We start from the raw sequence: 25699 nt of genomic DNA on the forward strand, positions 1-25699 counted from the left end.
CGAATTACGAGAATTTCTGAAGCCTTATGTGCCTCGCCTCATCTATACGCTCTTGCCAGTATCTGTCCGCGTTGTCGGTGACAACAAGCCACAGCACCAAGACCAGCAACACTAACGACTCCATGTCCTCCATGTTTATTGTTTACTATTCGGGTCGTGAGACTACCGCTTAAAAGCTCACTGATGTCACTGTTTGCGCTGCTTAACGACATCACCTGACGTCCACCCACTTTCACTAACTCCACCCAATGTGTCCACCCACTTCCAGCCAGCACGGTTCAGCGCGGTTGTAGTCGAAATGCAACTCCAACAGCCCCGCTCAGCCCGACTCAGCACGGCACGGCTCAGCCCGACTCAGCCGCGTTTGTAGTGGAAAAGCGGCAATAGACACAAACAACCATTCACACCTACGGTCAATTTAGAGCTACCAATTAGCCTAACCTGCATGTTTTTGGACTGTGGGAAAAACCGGAGCACCTGGAAGAAACCCACACAGACACGGGGAGAACATGCAAACTCCACATAGAAAGGCCCTTATCGGCCACTGGGCTCAAACCCAGAACCTTCTTGCTCTGAGGCGACAGTGCTAACCACTACACCACCGTGCTGCCCATATATATATATATATATATATATATATATATATATATATATATATATATCAGAAGTCATTTTACTTAATGAGGTACTGGTGATCACCTGGCGTAAGTCTTATTTATAAGGAAAAGTATAGAAACCACTGCTGTGGTCATCACTATCCTCTTGCAATAGGACCAGTTTGGATGGCAAAAACCGTGCTAGTAGTACCTTAAATTTAATAGGAATACAAAAATATCTATTCATCATGCCAAAATAGTTAAAAAGTTTTGAGTGAGAAAAAGAAGGGTTCAGTTCTCACTCATATACACTCTTGTGTGTGTTGTTATTCTTATTATATTTAAACTGACATGGCTTTCATTGTCTAAAATTACTTCTTATTTTATGTTTAAAATAATTATTTCATGATTTCTTCCTTGTTGCTGTCGCATGTTTACTTTTCCTCCCATTGTTGTTACAAGGGAGTTTCCCCGATGAGTAACGACGTGACGTAAGACGTCATGAGTTACGTTACGTTCAATGCGGAAGTGAAGAAGAAGCAGCTTCATCTCTTCATTTCCAACACCGAAATTGGTTACGCCTGTCTACTTTTCACACGGAATCGAAGAAAGGTAAGTATAACATTAACTTTAGCTCTACATTTCTAACTTGCTAATGATTAATAAAGATTTATTTGTATCTGTTTCAAAGATACAATCTTTGTTGACTTTCTTCCTTTGACGTTAGCTACCGAAATAGCCTACCGGTTAGTGTTGTCTCTTCCTTGTCTTCTGGGCCTTGTTTTTCTTCTCATACCTGTTTTCCGATCACTTTGCTGTGATTGGTTAGTTAGGTGTCTGTCCGAGTAGTCCATTGGTTGTAAACGATGATTGACTCGAGCGTTTGACCTGCTCATCAATCGTATTAAAGGGGTGGGATTTCTCAGGAAAACGGGTAGGGATAATAACGCGTTTCCTGGTTGCTAGCTTGGTGGATGCTAACTTGTTTATTTATTTACGTGTGTGAACTTGTTTGTATATATGTTCTCACAGAACAGTTAGTGTTTTTTTTTAATCAGAAATGATGAGCAGTATAGGCCTTTCGATAATGAAGTTTGTGTGAGAAGTAGCTGGTTGTAATAATTAGCATTTAACGCAAAGATATTCACTTGGGCAGCTTGAGGTAATGGATATCTCACAGAATCAGAACCGTAATCGAGTTTATTGCCAATTCTGTTCTCAGATGCTTTGGTGGCTGGTGCTTGAACAGATAAGAGAAAAGAATTTCAAAAAAGACAAGTGGTTATATAAGTAGAATTTTTTAAAAAAAAGTTGAAAAGTGGACATATTTTAAGGAGTATATGTGTATGTATGGGTTGTTCTGGAGTTCAAGCTGTACAATGTGTCCCGGAATGTGCAAAACAGGTCACAGGATCCTGATGAAGAGAATATGTTCAATAAACAAGCAGGGTTGGGTTTCCCCAAAAGCCTCTTAATGCTAAGAGCGTCTTAAAGGAACAGTCCACCGTACTTCCATAATGAAATATGCTCTTATCTGAATTGAGACGAGCTGCTCCGTACCTGTCCGAGCTTTGCGCGACCTCCCAGTCAGTCAGACGCAGTCAGACGCGCTGTCACTCCTGTTAGCAATGTAGCTAGGCTCAGTATGGCCAATGGTATTTTTTGGGGCTGTAGTTAGATGCGACCAAACTCTTCCGCGTTTTTCCTGTTTACATAGGTTTATATGACCAGTGATATGAAACAAGTTCAGTTACACAAATTGAAACATAGCGATTTTCTATGCTATGGAAAGTCTGCACTATAATGACAGGCGTACTAACAGCTTCTGCGCGCTTCGGCAGCGCATTGATACGGAGCTCAGATATCAATGCGCTGCCGAAGCGTGCAGAAGGTGTTAGTACGCCTGTCATTATAGTGCGGACTTTCCATAGCATAGAAAATCGCTATGTTTCAATCTGTGTAACTGAACTTGTTTCATATCACTGGTCATATAAACCTATGTAAACAGGAAAAACGCGGAAGAGTTTGGTCGCATCTAACTACAGCCCCAAAAAATACCATTGGCCATACTGAGCCTAGCTACATTGCTAACAGGAGTGACAGCGCGTCTGACTGACTGGGAGGTCGCACAAAGCTCGGAGAGGTACGGAGCAGCTCGTCTCAATTCAGATAAGAGCATATTTCATTATGGAAGTACGGTGGACTGTTCCTTTAACTAGGAGAGAGAGTGAGTGTGTGTTCATTGTGCTGCTCGCTCTACCATTTAACGATGATCTTTGTGCTGCGATGCTTTTGGGAAACCCAACCTTGTACAGCGTGAGCCGGAATGTGCAATAAAAGTTCACACAATGAAGATGAACAGGCCTTGACATGAAGTTTTTAATCCAGTCGGACAAGCAGCAAGATTTTTCACTTGTCCTGACCATAACCTTTTTTATTACTCCAACTTTAACTAACTAACAATAAACAAAAACTATCCAAAGCCCTGCTATGGTCCGTGTGTTGTTAGTGTTCTAATTAGGGCTACGTACCGGTACTGTACCGTGAAAATTGATTCGGTACAGGTCCAAAATACCGGATCATGAAGTACTGATATAAATTTACACCAAGTATCTGCTTATCTTGTGACTGAAGATGCGTAAATCCTACCACAAAGACGAAAATTTAGCACTGGAAAAGACGTAAAATGCCCCGCTGAAACTTGAAATCAGAGCCATCTTTGATTTGAGATCCTCTCGCCATAGTCTCACGAGACATTGCGAGAGCTTGGCTGATCCAGCGTTCTGATTGGTCAAAAAGACTCAAAAGCAGGTCAGCCATTTTTCCTTTGCTGGCATCGGCAGTCTTTGCTGCTTTGTGTAATTTTGCCGCGTAAGTTAAAGGCCGCGGACTGCGCTTAGTCTGTAGTACTCTAGTGTAGTCACTTCTCGCTGTGAGACAACTTATGACTTTTTGTCCCAAGTTAACTATAGGGTGACTGAGAAGTGAGGTAGGAAACCTAGTTATGTTCGGTTTTCTTTGAATAAAGATACTGACAAGTTGTCAACAGTTTATTAATGTTTCTGTCATTATTGAAGAAGTTCAGAAGAATTTGTCAAATTGTACAGGTGCAGGTCCGGACCTATACCTAAACCTCTGCACCTGTACCTGATGTTACATTTAGGTACGCAGCCCTAGTTCTAACCCATTACTTGATGTGCAGTTTTAAGAGTTAGACTCGCCCAAATTCAAAATGTTTGGGGGAAATAAAGTTAAATCTTGATTAATCCAGTAAAGCTTGAAATATGAATTAACTTAAAGAAATAAAACCAAAAGAAATCAAGTTGGACACAAGGGTGACAGAATCACATTGTGAATGAAAACAAACTGAGTGAGTTCAGCACTGTTCGTAAAATTCCCTCGAAATATTTTACAGCATTTCTGCTGGTTAATATGAACCATACAAAAGAAAAATACAGTGAATGTCTGAATGAAACGAAATGAAGATTCACCACAGATGTTTATTTTATTGAGGTATTTGATCGCAATTTCTCTGATTTCGATCAAGTCTAATAATCTATAATTAGATATTACGACATGGTTATTTTTACACACACGCCTGCTGTATTCGGCTTCCCTGGAATTTCGTAAACAATAACACACCCGAATCACTGAGGGGATTGAAGTAGATTTGTTGGAACTTTTATTGATGTAACTCTTGAATAATTACTATAAACATGGTGATTTTCAACGATCTCTAAAAGATATAAAAGCATCAGGTATCATTCCTGTAAATTGCAACATAAAATGAAGATCACACATTGAATTGAAGTTTGGTTATTGGTTACTTTTTACTTGTAACGGAAAATAACAATTTTATCCAAAGTAGTTTTTCCTGCCTGAGTTGACTTTTTTCCATTTCACATGCATGCAGCTGTTGTCAAGTTCAGTGTGTTTGTGTAGAACTCTCTGACTGTAGGTTCATTACTTGATAATGTAGAAATCATAAAATAGAAATCTATAACAAAGTTTGTATGAAGAAAACAATAGGGTGCCAAGATTTTTGAACAGTACTTTGTGTGTGTATGATCTATATCTCCATATCCATCCACCCACCTCTCGGTTTAAAAAAACAAAAAAAACAAAACCCTGCGCTGCATCATGACAGACAGGATAATGTTTGAGTTTGAAATTGTTTAAAATTATTGTTTGGGTGTTTTATACAGACCTGGCAACCTGTAACTGAATCAGTGCAGCTGGTCTGTCATGACAGAGCGCTTTTTTTTTTTTTTTAAACCTAGAGGTGGATGATATAACCCAAAAAAATGTATAAATGTTTTGCACAGGACTGTGTTCCTCTGATAACAGAAACAAAGTTCCAGCGCGCTCTCTTTCTGCTCTTAATCTGTTCTTTGAGGATTTATCGCACATGTCGCTCTTTGTTGAGTTTTTTTTTTTTTTTTTTTTTTTTAAATGCCTGAGTTGTTTGAAACCAATCTGGGTTTTCTGTGTCGAATAAGGAAGCGGCTTCACCTGTAAGAAAATCAAACACTTTTTCATGAAGGAGCTGACTCGAATGTGAGCAGGAAAAAAAATAAAACGAGATTCTGAAGCAAACTCTTCCATCCTCACTTCCGACTTTCTGTTTTTGTAAAATACATTTTAAATACAATCATGAATTTCTCTGGAGTTTTCAGGCTGAGCTCCTCTCTTCATATTCTTTAACCACACCTTGCTGTTCTTGAAGCATTTGCTTCTATTTGTTCACATTTTTCTTGATAGCGGGGACACGGTAATGCCTTTTATCTATTTCTCTGTTTGAACAAGCAAAAACAATGCAAAAATTAACCATATTGAAGACAGATTAAGCCGTGCTTGCATGAAAGATGGTGTCTGTCTGACTCCAGCTGTAATTATCACGTGACGCGTGATGTCATGCGCAAGGGGTCTGTAAACAGTATGCGTACCATACTACGACAGCGGGGGGATATAAAATAACTTTCAAAGCAGTAAATGAAACCGAGACGAAGAAAACAGCCAAGACATAATGGCGGATACGTAATGAAGGATGCTTTTAGGAACTGAAATAAACGATCAAAAAGCTTAATTTTTGTGGTGCTAGTTTGTAATATATGCTCGTTCGAACTTGCCTGGTCGAGAAAATGTATCATTTAAAGAGAAAAATTAGGTGATTTTGAATTTCATGACGACAACAACACATCTCAAAAAAGTTGGGACAAGGCCATGTTTACCACTGTGAGACATCCCCTTTTCTCTTTACAACAGTCTGTAAACGTCTGGGGACTGAGGAGACAAGTCGCTCAAGTTTAGGGATAGGAATGTTAACCCATTCTTGTCTAATGTAGGATTCTAGTTGCTCAACTGTCTTGGGTCTTTTTTTTGTCGTATCTTCCGTTTTATGATGCGCCAAATGTTTTCTATGGGTGAAAGATCTGGACTGCAGGCTGGCCAGTTCAGTACCCGGACCCTTCTTCTATACAGCCATGATGCTGTAATTGATGCAGTATGTGGTTTGGAATTGTCATGTTGGAAAGTGCAAGGTCTTCCCTGAAAGAGACGTCGTCTGGATGGGAGCATATGTTGCTCTAGAACCTGGATATACCTTTCAGCATTGATGGTGTCTTTCCAGATGTGTAAGCTGCCCATGCCACACGCACTAATGCAACCCCATACCATCAGAGATGCAGGCTTCTGAACTGAGCGCTGAGAACAACTTGGGTCGTCCTTCTCCTCTTTAGTCCGAATGACACGGCGTCCCTGATTTCCATAAAGAACTTCACATTTTGATTCATCTGACCACAGAACAGTTTTCCACTTTGCCACAGTCCATTTTAAATGAGCCTTGGCCCAGAGAAGACGTCTGCGCTTCTGGATCATGTTTAGATACGGCTTCTTCTTTGAACTATAGAGTTTTAGCTGGCAACGGTGGATGGCACGGTGAATTGTGTTCACAGATAATGTTCTCTGGAAATGTTCCTGAGCCCATTTTGTGATTTCCAATACAGAAGCATGCCTGTATGTGATGCAGTGCCGTCTAAGGGCCCGAAGATCACGGGCACCCAGTATGGTTTTCCGGTCTTGACCCTTACACACAGAGATTCTTCCAGATTCTCTGAATCTTTTGATGATATTATGCACTGTAGATGATGATACGTTCAAACTCTTTGCAATTTTACACTGTCGAACTCCTTTCTGATATTGTGCCACTATTTGTCGGCGCAGAATTAGGGGGATTGGTGATCCTCTTCCCATCTTTACTTCTGAGAGCCGCTGCCACTCCAGGAGGCTCTTTTTATACCCAGTCATGTTAATGACCTATTGCCAATTGACCTAATGAGTTGCAATTTGGTCCTCCAGCTGTTCCTTTTTTGTACCTTTAACTTTTCCAGCCTCTTATTGCCCCTGTCCCAACTTTTTTGAGATGTGTTGCTGTCATGAAATTTCAAATGAGCCAATATTTGGCATGAAATTTCAAAATGTCTCACTTTCGACATTTGATATGTTGTCTATGTTCTATTGCGAATACAATATCAGTTTTTGAGATTTGTAAATTATTGCATTCCGTTTTTATTTACAATTTGTACTTTGTCCCAACTTTTTTGGAATCAGGGTTGTACTGTATACTGTAAAATGTTATTGTATACCTTTTTCATGGATTAAAGTTTTCCGTCGTGTGACGGATTTCCGTCAACTGAACTCTCCCAAGGCCAAGTGTGAGGTTGGTGCCGAGCCGAGGAGAATTAAAATGATGGGTGGTTGGGTAGAGATTGGGTTATAACACTGTGTTGCAACACCATCAACTATCAGCAGGGTTTATTTAACTTTTTTGTTTTTGAGCCATGCTTTGTGTCGTTCATTTCCTATGTTTGATCATGTTTAAACGTTCGCTGTCTACGGTGCGGCATTAAAAAAAACGTGCTGTCAAAATTGGCAAATACATTCCCATGTGCTTGGTGTGCTTGTGTCTGACCATTTCTGTTTTGTATTAAATTAAATCTTGCCAAAATGACTTGGTTCAAACCTGGACATATAGAAATAGAGCATGTTAAAAAAAAAAAAAAAACGAAAAAATAAACCCCGGAAAGCCCGCTCCTCTGCTTCAGCCAGATTTGAAGACCCGACGGTGCAATGCTTGCAGACTGTCAGAAGTAATTAGACCTAAATTTATAGCTAACAAATCAGCAGACGCCCCAACAATTATTTTCGTTAGGCCAATGTGTAAGGTATGTTAGAACCGTGCCTTATAGCCTACGTTATATCACAATTTAAAGGACGTTTGAGGAGTTGGAGGCTGCGAGCGCAATGATGTTCCGACATGTGCTAAACTTTATTCCCTGAAAATCATACACCAGCGTTCAATGCCCCAAACGGTCAAAATGTCTAGAAGACTACGGTTAAATAATAATCATAGCCTACTAAGTTAAATTACGTCAAAGCATCTGTTTCTGGCCGATGAAATGATGGAGGAAAATGAGAACGAACGCAAAGTAGATAGCAGCCAACTTCAAGCGATCTTTTAGGTAACTTAACACTCATGTTGGCCACAATATTTCTCTTAATAAAATCTTGAATTGTTTTTGAAGTCGTATTCAACACAAAGTAAGGTCAAACCCCAATTTTAATTTAAGCGAAGATCCAAACTTTTTTCTATATTGACGTCGAGCACAGAGGAGCATGTCATTCTGCTTTCGGTTTCGGCAGCATGGATGCGCTTTACATGAAAGAAGGCACTGATGTGTCTGCCATCGATAAAGGTGTAAAACAAGTGGAGGTGGGCTTGGCTGTACGAAATAGGTGAAAACGGAAAGCGATTTAGTTCATGGTGCAAAAAACTAAACATTCCAGGTGCTTGCATTTGTGTGGTTTGCCACAAAAAAAAATATACGGAAGCAATGGAGAGAGTGCAATAAATTGAATATATTAATCCATTAATTAATTGATAAAGTTATCAGTTCTAAGTTAATCATTCTCAGAATTTCATCGAAATCCAGTCAAATTTTTTTTTTTGCTTTAATCCATGCTTTTTACGTGTTTTTTTTTTTAAACATGTATTTGATGAAAGAGGGAAAGGGTTCAAGTTAATCTTTTCTCCTCTTATAGCTTAATGGTCTTACCATCTCACCACCCAGAAGGTAGTCTGGTTAACACCAGACCACATCACAAGTGAAATATGGTCTGGAATCCGCCTATTGAATTTCTCGTAGGGGAGGTGTGGTTTACGATTGTCAACAGCTGTTTATTGGACATTGCGAATGTCTGTCTATCATTTGGCGTATACGTAGCCCATGGCCAATCATGGCAGTTGTACCCGGTGACGTAGTTAGAGCGACGAAGAAAGACTGTAACGCCAAACGCTGTTCTTTTTTTTTTTTTTAAAACAAACTTTCGCTTTAAACTATTCAGAACAGTGTCTAAAGCTTGATCGAAAGTTTGGTTCGTATCGCTCGCCGCCATGTTAAATGTGATCCGTAAACAGTCCCAAATAAACTACAAGCTTCCGTTTGTCGAGTAGTACGCGTCACCATCTTTCCACCCCTCCCCACTCTCTGATTGGCTCCCTAACTCAGGCGAGCCTTTAGACCATAGTTTCCATGCTGTCTTTTCAGATCGGAACGATTGTGCAAAGCAGCATGGGATTTCCCAGGCTACCCAGAAGGCAGTCATGCTGAGAACTTGTCTAGCTCAAAACCTGCGTGTGTCAAGGGCTTTACATACAACATTGTGTCCTTTTGTGCTTGTTTTGTCATCATCTGCAGCGGTTTGTCCATCATGCTTGGTGGTGCGTTCAAAGGAGAGAGACTTCGAGTCAATCTCAGACTCGTCATCAACCGCCTCAAACTGCTCGAGAAGAAGAAAAGTGAGTCGTGTGTTTTTTGTTTTTTTTTTCTCTCCCCTTTCCTACTTGTTATTAAGCTGTAAATATTATCACTGAATCGTTTTATCTTTGCTCTATCTCCAGCTGAATTAGCTCAGAAGGCCCGGAAAGAGATCGCAGACTACCTGTCGGCAGGTAAAGACGAGCGAGCACGGATCAGGGTGGAGCACATTATCAGAGAAGATTATCTAGTGGAGGCCATGGAGATTCTCGAGCTGTACTGTGATCTGCTCCTGACCCGCTTCGGTCTAATCCAGTCTATGAAGTGAGTTTCAGAGACCAGCAGTTTACTCCTAATCATCAGGGTTTGTAAAAATGTGTGAGAGTCTTAGTGTATGTGATGCTTTAAAATGAATATCATTAGTAACGACCAAAATGAATTAATAAAGCGGGGGGGAAATAATATTCATTATTTATTTTATTATCAACAGGGATGGGAATTTTCCGTGGATCCGCGGAATTCTGCGGATTTTATCAACCCAGGGGTCATTTTTGTGAATCGTCTAAATCCGAGGAGAAAATATTTAGGGGGGGGTTAGGTATGTGTTGACCCGGTCAACCATCGGGAACAAGGCTCTGTTTACATCGGCAGTTCAGAACGTACACTGTATTTGATTGGCCGTTGAGAGAGAAATATCGCGATTTGACCAATGGTAAACGAGCATAGATAGGAAAGGCCAAAATGTCACATGTAAGCTTCGTTCTGATTGGTTCTTCGCATTTCGCTTTCTTACTCATTCAACATGGCGCTCCACGAGGCCGGAGATTGAGGATGTAACAGCGAATAAGAGCTTCAAAATGGTGAAAATTATCACAAAAGAAAACGAATCGCTTATTCAGGTGATAGATAAAGACGTGAAGAATAAATTCCATTGGGACTGGTTAGAGAGAACTGTAACTTTGAAGATAAAAATCGGCAAAACCACTGAAGACGTAGTTGAGAAATTGTCCGATTTCACTGGAAAATGTGACGCTCCCGGCAAAGCCCAATGTATCTACTGCAATGACATTATTAATTATGGCTCTCGCGGGTGCATTGCTTTGATTGATTGAACATGCTTCAAAAGGGAAGAAAGGGAGCTGAGAGAACTGTTCAACAGGGAAATTGTGTTTCTGTTGAGACAAGTTCACTGCAAAAGAGGTAACTGCATTCTTTAATAAAGTAACAAACATTTACAGGATTATGTCAAATATTCGGTCTTTATGTGTTTAATTTATATTCATCATTCCTTTCATTCTAGCATGAAGTTAAAAATTCTTTGTAGCTGAGCATTATTGAGACTATTTTTGTTTATTAGTGTCCAAAACTCAAGCTTCTTTGGACTGAAAATATTATTCAACTGAGCAATCTGAGACCATTTCTAGTGGTCTAAAATGTATGAAACTCATTAGCTTCCGGGGGCCTTCGGCCCCCTGGACCCCCGACCAGGCTCCGCCCTGGACCTGGCTGGGGGCCGATGGCCCCCAGACCCCCAATTAAATTTTCAGCTGAAAATACAATTTCTCATTCTCATCCCTGTATCAAGCACAAAACTATCACTAAATCGCGATTTCTGGATCCCGGAAAAAGGCAGCCTTACCTCAGGGCTAATCTCGCACAACGTCACATGTGGAACCCTGGTTATCTGGGTCATTTCGGTTCATCTGACTCCATGCTTGTTTACTCACCGAGATTGGATATTGTTGTAGGAATCTTACAAAAATAACGATGTGAAAGCGCTGCGTTGTGTTCGGATGTTCAAATCTATATACAGCAGGACATTCAGTTCACAAACTTCTGAGAAATGACACTAAAGCGACAGTTTGCACAAACGAAGCGGGCAAATTTTGTGTCGCTTACTACTAATAAATCTGATTCATCAAGTGTTCACCACCACCAGGACGACCACATGGGAATTACTGGAGCAAAAAGAAACCCATTTATTTAATAAATGACATTTGATCTGACATTTGGACAGTTTGTCGACTCCCCTATTATCACCAGACGCAGGATTATGAGCAACATTTTACATGCTCGCGACATCCGATCTGATCATATCTGATGCGTTTTAACAGAAAGAAAAATGCGCGCGTGCAATCATCATTAATTATTAGCTGAAACGTATTAAATGCTCTCAGATTGCAATATTGCAAGACTCGAGTTGTTTTTAGTTTTGTTCAGGAAAACATGATGAAAGGTAACCACCGCGTTCTGCACATCTCTCTATCCGTCTCGCGCACTGCAGAGGAAGATTGTCGTGAACTGGCAGTTTCTCGTCTTGGGGGCTCGAAAAGATAACTATTTACTCCGGAATATCCTTGATAATCATCTGCCCCTTCATCCGACATATCAGAATCCCAACCAGTATCAGAATCCTCTCCAAAACGTGATTCCATATCGAGACCGGTCTAACCTAGTCTGGTTAACACCAGACCATATCACAAGTGAAATATGGTCTGGAATCCACCTATTGAATTTCTCGTAGGGGAGGTGTGGTTTACGATTGTCAACGGCCGTTTATTGGACGTTGCGAATGTCTATCATTTGGCGTATACGTAGCCCATGGCCAATCATGGCAGTTGTACCCGGTGACGTAGTTAGAGCGGCGAAGAAGAGAAGGAAAGAGAAAGAGAAGGCAAAACAAAAATAGGAAAACAATGGCACCGAACGATTACTGCCGTTTGTGCAAGACAAAGCTTGATCGAAAGTTTGGTTTGTATCGCTCGCCGCCATGTTAAATGTGATCCGTAAACAGTCCCAATTAAACTACAAGCTTCCGTTTGTCGAGTAGTACGCGTCACCGTCTTTCCACCCCTCCCCACTCTCTGATTGGCTCCCTAACTCAGGCGAGCCTTTAGACCATAGTTTCCATGCTGTCTTTTCAGATCGGAACGATTGTGCAAAGCAGCATGGGATTTCCCAGGCTAGGTCTAACCACTGCTGCACACAGGAACGAAATTGATACCTGAATTGTTACACATGTGACGTCATGCACCCTTTCGGGATCTTCCGGTTCAGTCTCGGCAGATTCCGTGAAAATCGGCTGATCTTATTGATTTTCCGTCAATTTATAGCCTTTTTGGATCAGCTATGGTTGGAAAACCCATGGTCAATCAACATCATGATTGTTGCTTTGTACAAGGAAAAAAAAAAAAGTGTGGTTTAGAGACGTTACATAGACTTTTTTTTAAAAAAAATCTTTGATTTGTATTTAACTTCATTGTGAATGAAACAACCAGAGAATAAGCAACTGTTCGTTAAATATGAAAGGACTAAAACACTTCAGGATGTGGTGTTAGAAAAGAATCATTAATGGGTGGTCTGAAGTAGTGGAGTTACTGGGACCAACCTGAAGGTGATTTTAGACTGTTCATCCCACAGAAATGTGCCATGAGTTGCAATTTTTATTACATAACCTTGTTATACAGTATATGTTATTACGTAACATAATGTACAGGTAGTCGTCGACTTACGACTGCGTTTGGTTACGACTGACCGGTCGTAAACCGATCTGGTCGTAAGCCGGCCTGTGTTAAATGAACGTAAGTATATTGTGATGTGTAATGATATTGTAATCATCTTAGTCTTATTTTATCAACATTTTCTTATTTCATTACCTTGGCTCATTATTTGGTTTAAGTCAAACACTGCGTACAGTACAATTCGTTTAATATGTGCAAAACAAAAAATACGAAATACAGGTGTGAAAAATAGAAAACATTTTAGGTTGAAACATACCAAAATACAAATGTAAAACATAGCAAAATACAAAATTTAGTGACCACTGGCATCCCGCTGGGCTGGCGGGAGCATTTGCTCGTTTCATAAACCAGGAGCTGGGGCGGGAACTGTTGTATGCGGCAAGAGGCGCTGCCGGGAGCTGGGGCGGAAACTGTCGTACGCTCAGCTGGGAAACACTTGCCGGTCGTAAAGTCGATCGGTCGTAAGTCGCATAGGTTGTAAATCGACGACTACCTGTACGTTTTATTAGTTTATAGTTCTGTTTAAAGACATGGGACATCCTCAAAACAAGTTGGTTCCTGTTATCACTTACGATATAGCAGCTATAAACGGTCGTTCCTTCACCCACCTGTGTTGCTTCTGTTTTGATTAAAAAGTTGATGAGGCAAAAACACAACTCGTCATGTTTCAGAGAGACGCAGTATCGCAATGCTTAAAGTTACAGCTTTACCTCTGACTGTTACAAAGCTCTGGCACTGGAGACTCCTTTTGGAAAATATGAAATGAACATCTCTTAACAGAGAGCTTCAACAGTTTTTATTAGCTCATCCAGCTGTAGGCCAGGCCGGATGAGCTTATGCGATCACACATCGTCTGTCCACAATTGATTAAAAAATAGGCACCTTATGGGTACATGTGGCTCCTGCTTATAAATAAAATAGTTTTCTGACCCCATGTCCATACAGTAGTGTGTGTGTGTGTGTATACATGTTATTAATGATACTCGCCTCATCTCTTGCAAGCGTCACCAAGCTGTGAGCAGCATCAGGGCTTGTAATATTTTGGTGACCAATTTTGTTTACTGTGTTTTGTTCAAAATACAGTGCTGTGAACGAGATCTATTTTCAAAATAGTAAGAAAGCACTTGTTCATGAATTGTCTTAGAAGCATTATTTAGTACTAATGAGCACATTTTGTTTCACAAGTGTAGTGTAAAGACTCTAAAGGAGAACTGAAGGTAAATTTTTATCACAATTCTCATCTCATTATCTGTAGCCGCTTTATCCTGTTCTACAGGGTCGCAGGCAAGCTGGAGCCTATCCCAGCTGACTACGGGTGAAAGGCGGGGTACACCCTGGACGAGTCGCCAGGTCATCACAGGGCTGACACAGACACAGACAACCATTCACACTCACATTCACACCTACGCTCAATTCAGGCCAAGTTTACATTAGACCGTATCTGTCTCGTTTTCTTCGCGGATGCACTGTCCGTTTACATTAAAACCCCTGGAAACGCCGGGAAACGGGAATCCGCCAGGGTCCACGTATTCAATCCAGATCGTGTCTGGTCCGGTGCTGTGTAAACATTGAGAATACGTGGATACGCTGTGCTGAGCTCTAGCTGACGTCGTCATTGGACAACGTCACTGTGACATCCACCTTCCTGATTCGCTGGCGTTGGGATCACACACACACACAGCGGCTCAGTCCCGAATCACTGCTCGTGCGCTTCACTCGCGCGCTCTGTGAGCTGCGCAGGGCCGGAGTGCACACCCTCCAGAGGGCACTCGCTGTTCAGGGCGGAGTGATTTGGAGCGCGGGAGGAAGCGCTGAGCTGCACTGAGGTTTATTTACACATTTCAACCTCCTTCAGGCGCTTAAACTCAGTGAGAACATGAACATCACAGCCAGGTGTGTTTATCTGCTGGAGAAGGTGTTCGCTTGCCATCCTTCCACTTGCAAGTGGTGAGTGACTTGCGCATGCCCGATATGCACTGGGATCATGTGACGTGCCGTCTAATTAGTCATGTGATTAGCGTATCCGTGTATTGGCGTTGCTGTGTGCACGCGAATCGTGTATTGGCGTTGCTGTGTGCACGCGAATCGTTTTAAAAACGTTAATCTGATGATCCGCTGATTCGAAATAATGTAAACAGGGCCTCAGAGTCACCAGTTAACCTAACCTGCATGTCTTTGGACTGTGGAGGAAACCGGAGCACCCGGAGGAAACCCACGCGGACACGGGGAGAACATGCAAACTCCACACAGAAAGGCCCTCGCCGGCCACGGGGCTCGAACCCGGACCTTCTTGCTGTGAGGCGACAGCGCTAACCACTACACCTCCGTGCCGCCCTATCAAAATTCTATTTATCTCATTTTATTAAATATCGGCATGCATTTTTGATCGCTATTTTGTAACTGCTATAGCAAGTTATGAGTGTTTGAAATATGATCTGTAATATATCAGTCCGTATGTCAAAGCAACGGTTGTAAACAAGATTCGTTGAGACCTGTGCGAGACATCGTAGGACGGAAGTAAAACATACAGCGGAAATCAAAGTGACCAACATCTGCCAACATTGTCAAAAGACGCGCGCGCCCTCTTTCGAATGCTGACGTAATCAAGCTGGAAGGTTTTGTTTGTTTTGATAGCAATCAGGAAAGTTTGAAAAACGTAGGCAGTCATCGTCATTTAAACTCGTTTTTGTGCGATATTTCGTTTGGAAAACAGTTTTCAAAATGGCGGTGCTGACACTTCACGTTTCGAAGTCTCGCACAAGTCTGGTGAAGATCGCGCGGATAAGCAACGCCTGCCGTGGACCAAACGAACTAAATTCAACGTGGTTAAAATCCGAATAGGCCGATAAGTATAATATTTAATTGCAATTAGTTGCCAATACGAGTCACAATATAAGGTTACTAAAACCGAAAACGTAATTGAATAACACGTTAATTAAGAAATAAAGCACGTTTAAAAATGACTTCGGTTCTCCTTTAAAGCGAAAAGCAGAAGTTTGATATCGGCTTCTCATATCTGCCAAAAAGCTTAAAAAAAAAAAACCTTACCAAACCTTTCATTTGACCTTTCAAAAGGTCCAAACAAAAGCTATGATAATCAAAAGGTAAATTTTCTTAAAATAAACTCTACTTACTTGATATCAAATCAGTAGCCTTGGCGAACCACAAGGTGAATTTCATTTATCGTTTTATCTGCCGATTGTCTTCCGATACTCCGAAGTTATAACGAGGTTTCTCTTATTTCGTTTCTGGTTCTGATTGGTTCTAAAGTTTATCAGGAAGTAGAACAGGTAATTGAACTTGATCAGGATCAGTGCTGATTGGTTATGAAGTTTCGCTATTGTTACATACATTCTTACATGATGACAGTGGCTACTGCCTCTCTTCGCCTCTGAGGCAGTAGCCACAAAAATCACTACTCCTCCTATAGGATTTATCAGATTTCGATCAAACTCACAATGTTCCCCAGGTGGGTGTGCACAAAAGTTGTCAAGATGGTGGCGCCACCGGTCACATTTACGATTTTATGGGTGTCTGAAGATTTTGTGACTCATCACATTAAACACTACTCTTCGTAAACTGCTGGGATGTTCTCACTGAAACTCACCCACAAGACTCTAAAGACATATTCCAACAAGAATTGTTCACCAGGTGGCGCCACCTGCCATGGATCAGGCTACATAGGGGTTACGTGCAATTTCACGAAAATCGCTACTACTCCTACAGGAGTGATCAGATTTTGATCAAACTCGTATGGAATGTTCCCCACGTTGGTCTGTATAAAATTTGTCAAGACAGTGGTGTCACCTGTCACGTTTATGATTTTATAGGCGTCTGAAAATTTTGTGTGACTCATCACATTAAACGCTACTCTTCGTAAACTGCTGGGATGTTCTCACTGAAATTCACCCACAAGACTCTAAAGACATATTCCAACAAGAATTGTTTACCAGGTGGCACCACCTGCCATGAATGAGGCTACAGAGGGGTCGCGTGCAATTTCATGCAAATCGCTACTCCTCCTACAGGATTGGTCGGATTTCAAAGTCTCGCGCAACCGTGGCTGATACGAGGCTATTTTTCACATTTTATTTATTTATTTAAAGAAAAATCGGTTTTGTGGAATGTCTGCCATACAAATGAGGTGCTGCTGTAGAACAGATACTGCGTTAATATTAACTTGTGATTTGAATTACAGCTGGAATTATCGTCAGAGCTGCTGTTAGAGAAAACAAATCATCCAGTCAGAATTGAAAATTCAACGGTGCTGTGGAGAACATTAGCATGTCCGACAGTTTTCCAGGAGTCTGCAGTGCCAGATTAATAGCGCCTTAGTTTAATTTAATGTAATGACTATAATCAGATTCTAGCACTGGATATTAAACTAGGAAGGTGGCCCATTCAAGTAATTATACGATTACGATTTATACTCGCATCCGACTGGCAGTTCAGCTTAAATTGGTTAAAAATGGAAGTGAATACAGAAGGCTGAAGAGACCGAGAGCTTATTACAAATCCTGCAGAAAGGAAATGGGCATCCTCATGGCTTTTGTAATTTGTCATTATAGCCTGCGAAGGCTTTAACTTTTTGTACTATTTTCGTTCCTTCCAGTATATCGAAAACTCTGTCTATGCCACAGCCATGTGATATTACACACTCAACGGCCACTTTATTAGGAGCACCCATACATCCACCTGCTGTTTGATGCATCAAATCATGCAGATACAAATCTTCAGTTAATGTTCAAACATTAGAACAGGAAAAATCGTGATCTCAGAGCGTGACTTTCTTTCACTGTGGCATGGGTGTTGGTTTGAGCCAGATGGACTGGTTTGAGTATTTCAGAAACTGCTGATCTCCTGGGGTTTTCATACACAACAGTTGCTAGAGTTGACACAGACAGAATGGTGTGAAAAACATTGAGTGAGTGAGAGTTCTGTAGGTGGAAACGAACGCCTTGTTGATAAGAGAGGTCAGAGGAAAATGGCCAGATTGGTTCGAGCTGCCAGGAAGGCTCTAGTAGCTCATAGCAACTCTTTGCAACCGTGGTGAACAGAAAAGCATCTCAGCATGCAACAGCAGAACACCATATTGGGTTCCACTCCTGCAGCCAAGAACAGGAAGCTTAGAATCAAGAACAAGTTCCTGTTAAAGTGGCTGGTGTGTGTGTATTTAGGCATTGCCTAAAAGCAGAGCCCTTGATGAGCGTAAAATGTGTTTGTAAATAGTCCCGTGTTATTTTTTAAAATACGAATAAAAATAAGTGCTGGATAAAACCCCATCTCCATCCATTATCCGTAACCGCTTATCCTGTGCAGGGTCGCGGGCAAGTTGGAGCCTATCCCAGCTGACTATGGGCGAGAGGCGGAGTACACCCTGGACAAGTCGCCAGATAATCGCGGGGCTGACACACAGAGACAAACAACCATTCACACTCGCATTCACACCTACGGTCAGTTTACCGTAGAGTCACCAGTTAACCTAACCTGCATGTCTTTGGACTGTGGGGGAAACCGGAGCACCCGGAGGAAACCCACGTGGACACGGGGAGAACATGCAAACTCCGCACAGAAAGGCCCTCGCCGGCCACGGGGCTCGAACCCGGACCTTCTTGCTGTGAGGCGATAGTGCTAACCACTACTGCCCTAAAACCCCGTCTATCTTATGTAAATAAAGATACAAATTTTGTTGTCTGGTGGTCAAGTGTTTAAGACATGTTGCCTTGCACTTACGATCGAGTTCCTTGTGGTGGTACACGTACACACGTTGTACGGTCGCAAAAATCAATAAAAATCAGGTTGATGCATTACCATATTCTCCGAAGTATGGAGCTTTGTGCATAGAACCATATAAATGTGTTCATAGGCCAAAACCAAACTAAAAGTCTCATCTCATTATCTGTAGCCGCTTTATCCTTCTACAGGGTTGCAGGCAAGCTGGAGCCTATCCCAGCTGACTACGGGCGAAAGGCGGGGTACACCCTGGACAAGTCGCCAGGTCATCACAGGGCTGACACATAGACACAGACAACCATTCACACTCACATTCACACCTACGGTCAATTTAGAGTCACCAGTTAACCTAACCTGCATGTCTTTGGACTGTGGGGGAAACCGGAGCACCCGGAGGAAACCCACGCGGACACGGGGAGAACATGCAAACTCCACACAGAAAGGCCCTCGCCGGCCACGGGGCTCGAACCCAGGACCTTCTTGCTGTGAGGCGACAGCGCTAACCACTACACCACCGCGCCGCCCCCAAACTAAAAGTTCCTACTAGATTTGCAAAACATGAAAAAATGCCAGTCAGCTATGAAGTCCTACGCGTTCCAATTAACGGCACAGCAGATATAGATTTCAGGATGTTCATAAAACTAGAAAATGGCCAAGTTTTCATCACAAAGATGAAAATTTTGACTAGATGGTAAACGAGCACCTCTGAAACAAGGTATATGTTAAATCTTCCAGTAATACAGTGCAACCATCGACACAAACTCTACTTTTTTTTTATAGGGTGCCAATACTCTTTCCTAATCAAATAGTCAGTCATTGCTTTTATTTATGCATTTATATTGCTTCCATTCAAGCCTTTCATTTGTGTGTGTGTGTGTGTGTACTTGGAACAATTCAGGTGTTTAAAATTCTCAGCATAATTGACGATATGAATCCGATCAGTCGAGCTTCACGTTTGCGAGTCTCCTTGTACATGATTGCCGCTCTCTGAGCGAACTGGATTTTTATGAATACTGTATTTCTTGTGGAAATGTTCCTGGAAACGATTTACGAATGAACTTGTGATATCCAGTTTGATAAACAAAGCCGAATGAATTGAGTTTTGCTTTCTTTCTCGCAGAGAGCTTGATCCTGGCCTTCAGGAAGCAGTGTCCACTCTGATCTGGGCAGCTCCTCGTCTGCAGTCGGAAGTCACCGAGCTCAAAATCGTGAGTAGCCTCACACACAAGTAAAGGGCTCTGCGTGCTCTTGCGACAAGGCTTTCGCAGATAGCTTTTCGCAGATAGCTTTTCGCAGACAGTTGTAATTTATCATTGAGCGGGGAGTAATAGGCGTGCGCGATGTTATTCACCGCCACAACGCAAGGGGGCGCGAAGTCGCGAAATCGCTAGGAGTAGTTGGTGGGTGTGGTTAGTGGAGTGTTTATCCTCGCTGTCCTTATAATGACTAGAACTGGAGTCGTATAGATGTATGTACTTCCTCGATCAACCGCTCTTCGTGCTGCTCCATCTTCGCTCGTGTTTTTAAAAATGGCGGTCGTGAAAACAAACCAAACCGGGAAAGTAGAGAAGCGGAAGTGCGTGTACAGCGGCTGTAGAGTGGACCAATCAGAGCCCTCTCGTCTGCGACGCTGTCTGCGACGCTGTCTGCGGTGGTCACAATTTTTGGGAGGTGTGCGCAGAGCGTCTGCGAAGGGGGGGGGCTTCGCAGACGCCATCTGCGACGCCATCTGCGAGGACTGGGTTGTCAGCATAAATTGGCCTTAACGCAGACGTGTGGAATTCGATGTTTGTTTCCATCTTGATCTGGTTTCTTTTGTAGGTTTCAGACCAGCTGTGTGCCAAATACAGCAAGGAATACGGCAAGCTGTGTAGGACAAACCAAATCGGAACGGTCAACGACCGGGTATGACTTCATGCAAGGTATATTTATTACTGTATAAAATGTACACGTTTATGTTTAAACTCTATGTTGGTTGTATTTTGCCAGCTCATGCACAAACTGAGTGTGGAGGCGCCGCCAAAGATCCTGGTGGAACGTTACCTCATTGAAATAGCCAAAAACTACAATGTCCCGTATGAACCTGACGCTCTGGTGCGGGTAAGGTGCATACACACGGCGCCAGGTATCACTTGTTGTGGTTTATTCGGATGATTATGTTGAATTTAGTGCTGTGATTTATAGCCAGAGGTCGGAGAGGAAGCAGACCTCATAGATGTGGACAGCGACTTTAAGAAGCAGGGCGGCGGAGGAGGTGGAGGAGGTGGCGGTTTCACTGCACCGGCTACTGCTATGCCCATGCCTATGCCCATGCCTATGTCTATGCCATCACCCCAAGCCTTCAACTACCCTCCACCCAAAGGAAGTGTAAGTCACGCCTCCCGATCGATCAGTCACGCCTCCCGAGTCACGCCTTCTGATCAGTCACTTAGCAAATTAATGCTAATCTAGCCTTCATGCTTTTCTAACACACTCTTCCCCTCTATGTATAGGAGCCCTTCAGTGCTCCTGCTGGCACCTATGATGTTGGCTTTACCAATTTCCAGCCTCCGGTGAGGGGAGGGCAGCCGCCTCAGCTCCCCAGCTGCCCTCCAACCTACGAGTCTGTAAGTGCAAGTACCCCTTCCAGACCAAGCTGGACGTCCTGTTGGCCTTTCAGGAAAGACGAGTTTGTTCTAGTTCACATGCCCTGCTGCTTGTTGCTGTCCTTTTCTTTGGAAAACTAACCCCTAACTCTCAATGTTTACCAAATCTGGACATTCGGAGGTCTAACAAGGTTTAGCTGCTGAAGTGAATGCAGTGGTGCCCGGATACATTTAAATAGATTCTTTTCGGCCTGAGTCGCTACTCTGGAGTCAGGTGTTTGCACGCTCTTGGGTGTGAATGAAATGAAGAAAACGAGATGTTCTTTAGAGCTAGTGTGGTTTAGGGGACCTTTAGTAACATCCTACTCCTCCCCTACTGCCTTCATTCTGGACTTCTCAACATTCTTCCTGAATATTTTCCTTCCTTCCTTCCTTCCTTCCTCCCTCCCTCCCTCCCGACTGGTCCTTCCCTCTCTCCTTCCTGACTGATCCTTCCTTCCTTCTTCCTGACTGATCCTTCCTTCCTTCCTTCCTTCCTTCCTTCCTCCCTCCCTCCCGACTGGTCCTTCCCTCTCTCCTTCCTGACTGATCCTTCCTTCCTTCTTCCTGACTGATCCTTCCTTCCTTCTTCCCTCTGTCACTCCTTCCTGACTGATGCTTCCCTCCCTCCCTATTCTTTCATCCTTTCTTTCTTCCTGATCTCTCTCTCTCTCTCTCTCTCTCTCTCTCTCTCTCTCTCGCCTTACTTCTTCTGTTCTTCCTGACTTGCATCCATCCTTCTCTACTTCCTTCCTTACCTGCTTACTAACGTGCTTACTTCATTTTCTTATCAATAGTAACAAAATATCTCCGTATTGTGAGAGACTCTAATTCTGTAGTTACTAATTAATAAAAGTCCAGCAGTTTGTAATACATAATTTTGGGATATTTAAATATTATTCTATCCACATTCACTGGATATGAGCAGTCATGCACTCTGATTGGCTACTCTACTACTAGGCTAATTAGCTCATATACCATGAGTAGAGAAAAGCAAAATGGCAACGCATGTTGCTGAACCAACCGAGGATGAAATAAAAACTCTACTCGAAAACAAACCCCCAGAAAATACCAAAAAAAAGCAACAAATTATGGAATAAAAGTATTTGATGGTAAGAATGTGTATTTATTTTTCAAGAAATAATAATAATAATAATAATAATAATAATAAATTTATTATTATTATTATTATTATTATTATTATAGCATTTTTCACAAATTGTTAGTCATTTCACCGTTGTTTACATTCTTCATCTTTAAGGCTTTTTTTTTGAGACTGGTTCAAAAGCTCAAAGTAGTTTGAAAATTACAGAACTGAAATGTCCAAGGAAGAATTAAATAAATGTCTAAAGCTATTCTGTACCTCGGCATGACAGCAAGACAAACAACAACAACAAAAAAACACAAGTCAATTTGTGCAGCCATCGATAGGTTTTTAAGAGGTCTACTTAAGTGGAAATGGTTTTGTCGGCCTTTTGTATAAAGGTTTTTTTTTTTTTTAAATTTATCAAGTTTGCAGAAAATAAAAATGCTCCGTTTCTCAAAATCCAGTGAATGCGGATAGAATAAAACAGTTATTCCTCTCAATCTCGTCATACACGGCTTGTAGCTAACTCGGTGCTACGCGCCTCGTCAGCTATCGGCTCATGTAGAACTCGATTTCATGGAATAACTGTTAAATATTCCATTCATGATTTTGTGTATGTAGATAAATTAAACATAACCCCCGTTCAGAAAGCATCGGGGTACAAACTTTTGCACTCGCCAATATGCAGTGGTCACCTTTTTATCGTGCTTTTTATTTATTTATTTATTTAATTTAAAAAAAAAAAATTTTAGAATCTAGCAAACGCTTGTGTAGCCAGTCTCAGCTTAATGGTGTTTGTAATTAACATATCCTATGATTTAAAAAAAAAAAAAGCCATTTCCTTTTCCTGAGAGCAATAACACACTAACGCCAGCATCTAAAGATATAATATGCAGAATAGTAGCACTTTTTTTATACTCTCTCTAATGTATATTTTGTTTTTGTTGAAGATTGATGAATTGACCATCAAACCCTCTGCTTCTCCCCAGATTGTCCCAGGTACATATCCATATTCTCATAGAAACCTCACATGGTGGTTGTGGATGTTTATTTCCTCCAGACACCTCACTGTGTGTTGCCGTGTGTGCTTCTCTGTGCAGGCCCTGGTCCATCTGCTCAGATCTACGATAACTCCGTGATTCCCGAGCTTCCCTCAGTTCCTGACACGCTTCCCAACTCATCCTTGGGCGGCAGTAACGGCGCATCAGACGACATTGACTTTGACGACCTGTCACGGCGCTTTGAAGAGCTCAAGAAGAAGACTTAATCTCTCACAGCCCCACATCTGTCCACCTGTGTGTCCAGCTTCAGGAAAAGAGGGAGGACAAAAAAAAAAAAAAGCCCTGGTCAGATTATTTACCCAAAATCTTCATCTGGAGCAACGTTTTAATAATAATAATAATTACTTCTGACATCAGTGAAACATTTACCTCATACAGAAATAAAATGCACTGGTGTCTTTCTGGTGGAGGTTATTTTAATCCTAACATCGCAACATGAAGGATCTGATGGAATCTGAACACCATAAATCAAAACTTTTTTTTTTCATTCAACTATTACTATAATCCGTTTTTTAAGCACTTTCCATATATGGCCTTTCTGTAATGTAATCTATTGTAATATATATAATATAGCTTGAGCATTGCCATGCCCAGATGGTATGATGTGATGTCATCGTCAAGCCACTTTTTAACTTGGTTATGATCAATCATTAGGATTTTTTTTTTCCCCCTGGTTGAATAATAAAATGATTTAAATAATATTAATAAGAAGAAAGATCTAAGCCAACACGTAGTGCTTGTACTATGTGAAAGTGTTCAATGAGTCAGCAGTTGTTTTCAGTACAAACAGAATAGACAGGTTGAACCTGTTGGGACTGATTACACCCAGTCTCGAGGTTGGGATTTTATTTTATTGTTTTTCTCCCTCCGAGTGATGTAATCCACTATGTGAGCTACGTCACTGCTCAACAGGGCTAATTTGTTCGATTTGTCATGTGACCTGAATATCTCTGGAATGACATCACTACCTTTGGGAGGGGGGAAAAAAGATTAAATTAGCAAAGCATCACCTGATGCTGAGCAAGTGAATTATTATGACGTGGTTATTTCTCCTTAATGCCAGGACTATCCTTATGTCTTTTTTTTCTTTTGGTAAGATGAAAGTTTTCACACGAGAACATGGTTTTAACAAATAACAAACCGACTCACTGGTCTTTATCTTGGAAGCAAACACTCCCAGTAGTATTATTACCTTCGTCATTTATATTATCATCTCCTGATCTGTGGCCTTGCCTTTTTTCTTTTTTCCATTTAGTTCCAGTTTCTAAATGTATATTATTTTATATATATATATTTTTTTGGGGTGGTGAAGGGTTTACTTTAGTTTTTTTGTTCTTAGCTTCTGGAAAGTGTTAATATTTTCAGCATACACAAACTTTTTTTTTTTTTTAAATAGTTCTGAAATTCTTGACTTGTCTTTTTTTATTTCCACCCCTGTAACACTACTGTGCAGCAATGTTTCCCTCCACATCAGATAAAGGAGCAATATTGGGAGCTTTAGGAGTCTTGTTACTTGTTTAACATGTAGTGGAAACTTATGAGATGCTCATATAATAAAGTATATTTGCTCACAACTTTTCTCACACTACGAATTTTATTAAAGGACTGATTTGAGTCATATATTTGCAAATATGTTTGTTTCTTTATTAACAGGATATCACCTGCCCTTGATTTAGCATCATTTGATTTAATTCGACATGTATTTGGTTCTGGCACAGTGGTGTAGTGGTTAGTGCTGTCGCCTCACAGCAAGAAGGTCCTGGGTTCGAGCCCCAGGGCCGGCGAGGGCCTTTCTGTGTGGAGTTTGCATGTTCTCCCCGTGTCCACGTGGGTTTCCTCCGGGTGCTCCGGTTTCCCCCACAGTCCAAAGACATGCAGGTTAGGTTAACTGGTGACTCTAAATTAACCGTAGGTGTGAATGTGAGTGTGAATGGTTGTCTGTATCTATGTGTCAGCCCTGTGATGACCTGGCGACTTGTCCAGGGTGTACCCCGCCTTTCGCCCGTAGTCAGCTGGGATAGGCTCCAGCTTGCCTGTGACCCTGTAGAAGGATAAAGCGGCTAGAGATAGAGATGAGATGTATTTGGTTCATTAAAGTTCTTTTAAAAACAACAAAAAAACCTAAAAAGGCTGTTCTAGCAGATCAGATGCCAACGTTACGTTCTCACGGTGGTCACCAGAGGGTGCTCTCACTTTACTGCTTAGTTGTGCTCTGACCATCAAAGTGCTCTGGATAAGCAGATGCGGTATTTTATTATAAT

General features: G+C 41.7%; 1 protein-coding gene across 3 annotated transcripts; it reads left to right on the forward strand.

The window, feature by feature from the left end:
* Positions 1–1102: 1102 nt before the first annotated feature.
* ist1 (IST1 factor associated with ESCRT-III) lies at positions 1103–25012 on the forward strand. Of its 3 annotated transcripts, none has more exons than XM_060940880.1 (10): positions 1103–1208; positions 9353–9453; positions 9556–9736; positions 19787–19874; positions 20488–20571; positions 20656–20766; positions 20851–21033; positions 21159–21272; positions 23328–23376; positions 23478–25012. In XM_060940880.1, exons 2-10 carry the CDS (start codon positions 9366–9368, stop codon positions 23642–23644), a joined length of 1065 nt encoding a protein of 354 aa, XP_060796863.1. In that variant the 5' UTR covers positions 1103–1208; positions 9353–9365; the 3' UTR covers positions 23645–25012. The 3 variants fall into 3 exon arrangements, with proteins under 3 accessions (XP_060796863.1, XP_060796864.1, XP_060796865.1); XM_060940881.1 differs by having other exon boundaries at positions 20656–20760; XM_060940882.1 differs by lacking the exon at positions 21159–21272.
* Positions 25013–25699: the final 687 nt, after the last annotated feature.

Source organism: Neoarius graeffei, chromosome 15, assembly GCF_027579695.1.
Source record: "Neoarius graeffei isolate fNeoGra1 chromosome 15, fNeoGra1.pri, whole genome shotgun sequence".
NCBI classification, from domain to species: Eukaryota; Metazoa; Chordata; class Actinopteri; order Siluriformes; family Ariidae; genus Neoarius; species Neoarius graeffei.

What these genes read in the sequence shown, in the direction of transcription:
- ist1 (XM_060940880.1), top strand. Translation starts at nt 9,366, where the DNA reads ATGCTTGGTGGTGCGTTCAAAGGAGAGAGACTTCGAGTCAATCTCAGA. An exon ending in TCGGAACGGTCAACGACCGG is followed by an intron (nt 20,572 to 20,655) that starts GTATGACTTCAT and finishes GTATTTTGCCAG; the next exon opens with CTCATGCACAAACTGAGTGT. An exon ending in ACCCTCCACCCAAAGGAAGT is followed by an intron (nt 21,034 to 21,158) that starts GTAAGTCACGCC and finishes CTCTATGTATAG; the next exon opens with GAGCCCTTCAGTGCTCCTGC.